Genomic DNA, 3,180 nt, shown 5'->3' with positions numbered 1-3,180 from the left:
CCTCCACTCCCCCGTGGGCGCCCTCCCCAGCCCCCTGCGCCTCAAGGGCAGCGGCAGAGGTAAAGGGGCGACCCCCGGCTCGGCCCCCGTCCCGCCGCCGCTCTCCCCTGGCTTCCCGCACCCCGGCGTCGGGGACGGGGGGAGCTGGAGGGAGGCGCGGTTCCCGAATTTCCCCCAACGTCGGGTTTCTGCCCTCTCGGAGCCGGTGGGTGCCGGTTTCTTTGGGGCAGAGAGGCAAACCAGCAGAGAAGAAAAGATGGGGATGGGCACGAAGGAGCCCAAGGGTTGAAAGGACAAGAACAGAGCAAGCGCGAATGGCATTCACGGTTTGCAACGTTTTCCTGTTTATACATTAGTGTAAACAAGAAGAAATGGCAAGGCAGCCCCTGTGCTAGATGCGTTTGCCCGGCTCCTCGCTGGTGCGTTCCCTGCCTTTCATGGCTCGCTCACACTCCCCTGGAAAAAAAAAAAAAAAAAAATTGCTACATTTGAAAGGGGAAAAAATGTTGTAACTCCGGGGCTTCAAGCTAGTAAATGAAAATAAACTAGCAGTTCCCACGTTGCAGTTTTTAGATGCTGGGTTTTGTCTTGCCGCGCTACCAATCTGCTCTTTAAATTTTCCACTAGCCCAATTCCCTGCAAACCTTCATCAAAACTGCAACCCACCCCCCCCCCGAGCTGGTGGGAGGTTTATTACACCCCTCTCTTCTTTCAAAGGCTTCCCCGAATATTCTCCCCAGCCTGCAGAGCTTCACCTAACCCACACCAAAATGTTTTTTTCGTTTAGCGGGAGCCGGCCGGGCAGGGGCTCTGCTCCCCTCACCCTCGCCATCCCCTCGCCTCTTGTCCCCCTTCCTCCTCTGAGAGCTCGATGGGTTTTTTAAATTAAATCCCCTTTTAGGAAAGTCTGTACCATACCTCTTGCCTTAAAACTGCCTCTTTAACCTGCCTCAACCTGCACATTTGGAATAAATCCACAGCGCTGTTGATCAGCTCCATGTAATTAAATATATACAGGACCATTTCCTCCAGCGCTGTCCACCCGCCCGCGCTCTCTTCATCCCCCGCTCCGCAGCCCGCTTTGAGTTTGCAGCTAACGAGAGCGATGCTGTAATAGATTTTGGTCCTCCATCAAACATGTTTTTCCTGTTTGGCAGAGCAACAGGACTGCTGTTGTTAATCCCCTTTCCCCAGAGCAACCGCGGCATGAGGGCCCATTTCTGCCCCTAAAATGAGTTTCTCCCATTAATAACAGTCGGGACTTTGCTGCCGCAATCTCTCCCCGACGCCAGGGCTCTCATGAGTGACCCACTCCTCGCCTCCCCCGGGTGCTTCTGCTCTGACCTTCTGTCCTTCCATCCCCTTGCAGAGGAGAAGCCGGGGGCCGACAGCGACGCGGAGGTGGAGAAGGCACCTGAGGAGCGGCCGGCGGCAGCGGCCAGCCCCAGTGGGGAGGACGCGACACCCCGCGGCAGCCCCCGGTGCCCGGAGGAGCGGAGCAAGGAGAGGCGCAGCCCAGAGAAGGTCAAGGATGGTGCATCCCCCCGGGAGGGTCCCGGTGAGGGCCTGTTCGGCACACGGGGCCTGGAGAAGGACAAGGTGGAAGGACGGAGGAAAGAGCTGGACCCAGGCAAGAAGGATGCAGAGGGCGGCGGGCTGGGCAAGGAGGCCTTCGCCCCACTGATGGTGCACACGGACAGCCCCCCGCACCTGAGTGCCGGGCACCTGCAGAGCCTGGCGCTCTCCGGCCTCCATGGGCAGCAGTTCTTCAGCCCCCTGGGCGCCGGGCAGCCCCTCTTCATCCACCCGGGACAGTTCGCCATGGCCCCCGGCGCCTTCTCCGCCATGGGCATGGGACACTTGCTGGCCTCGGTGACCGGCGGGGGCAGCCTGGAGAACGGAGCCCTCTCGTCTGCCCCAGGCGCGGCGGGGACGGCCACCCCCTTCCCTTTCCACCTCTCCCAGCATATGCTGGCCTCTCAGGTAAGCCCCCGCACCCACCCCGCGTCCCCATCCCCACTGTCCATCCGGGCCCTGGGCCCTCCTCTCCGTGTCCTTCCCCAAAGCTCCCTGAATGAGCAGAGCACTTCGGGGGCATGGGTCAGGCCCGGCCAGCATCACCCCCAGTGTGGGGACATGCGGGGTGGCCCCAGTGCAGGTCAGGAGCTGTTGGTGCCCCCAGCCTCCCCCGTGCCCCCTGCAGCCCATGGGGACAAGGGGGTGACACTCCCCTGGACCCCTGACGTGCTGCTTGGTGGAGCAGGACGTGGGGGACATTTTGAAGGTTGGCCTCAGGGCTGATTTGAGGAGGAATCTTGATTTTTTTTGCAGCTGATACGGTTCCCCCATAGACAGGGGCAGAGTCAGGAGCCGTGGCCCTGCCTGACCTGGCTGTCCCCATCCAGCAGCCCCCTGTTTCCCTGCCAGCCCCAAAACGGCTCCTGCAATGCCTGCGCTTGTGTTGCCTTTGCCAGCCCCTATGATGAAATGCATAAAGATGTCTTTGAATTCCCCTAATTTATAGATCGTACTTAACAATGTGTTTTAATGTGGTTAAAGGTCTGTGATGCTGCACAGACGGGGACACGCAGTGTGCGGGGAGGCGCAGGGGCAGGGACGGGGCAGGTCCCGGAGAGGGGTTTGTGCCTGGCGGCACCAGCCCAGGTTGGTGCGGGGCAGATGGGGCTCCCCAGCTGTACCCCCTCCCTCAGCCCGTCCCACAGGGATATCCCCGTGCCTTGTTTTTAGGATTACACCAGGGTGTCCGGCTTTGCCTCAGCTTTCTCAGGGGAACACTGTCTTGAGGGCAGGCAGGAGGGAGGATGCAGCGGAGCATCAGCACGGCTCTCACCCCCCTCTCTCTCTCTCCGCAGGGAATCCCGATGCCCACCTTCGGCGGACTTTTCCCCTACCCCTACACCTACATGGCGGCAGGCGCGGCCGGCGGCCCCGTTTTTCACGCGCGGCGGCCGCCGGGCCTCTCTCCCGCAATCCGTTCCTGGGCAGCAGTCGTCCCCGCCTGCGCTTCAGCCCCTATCAGCTCCCGGTCACCATCCCGCCCAGCACCAACCTGCTGACCACCGGCCTGCCCGCCAGCCTCAACCCCGGCTCCGAGGGCTCTAAGGCCGGCAGCAGCCGGGAGTCCAGCCCCCTCCCCGAGGTGCCCCTGCCCAAGGGGGG

At 61.6% G+C, this 3,180-nt stretch overlaps 1 protein-coding gene across 1 annotated transcript in view; it reads left to right on the top strand.

The window, feature by feature from the left end:
• TBX2 (T-box 2) overlaps positions 1-3,180 on the top strand; it is an 8,505-nt gene that overhangs the window by 5,188 nt on the left and 137 nt on the right. Inside the window, 4 exon segments of the mRNA XM_019471779.1 lie at positions 8-59; positions 1,370-1,983; positions 2,874-2,961; positions 2,964-3,180. The exon segment at positions 2,964-3,180 is cut by the window's right edge and continues 1 nt beyond it. Of these exon segments, the coding sequence (XP_019327324.1) occupies positions 8-59; positions 1,370-1,983; positions 2,874-2,961; positions 2,964-3,180 (971 nt within the window).

The sequence above is a fragment of the Aptenodytes forsteri genome, unplaced genomic scaffold (assembly GCF_000699145.1).
Source record: "Aptenodytes forsteri isolate BGI_AS27 unplaced genomic scaffold, ASM69914v1 Scaffold66, whole genome shotgun sequence".
Taxonomy (NCBI): Eukaryota; Metazoa; Chordata; class Aves; order Sphenisciformes; family Spheniscidae; genus Aptenodytes; species Aptenodytes forsteri.
Note: the sequence above shows the minus strand (reverse complement) of the source record. Positions and strands in the feature narration are given on the sequence as shown.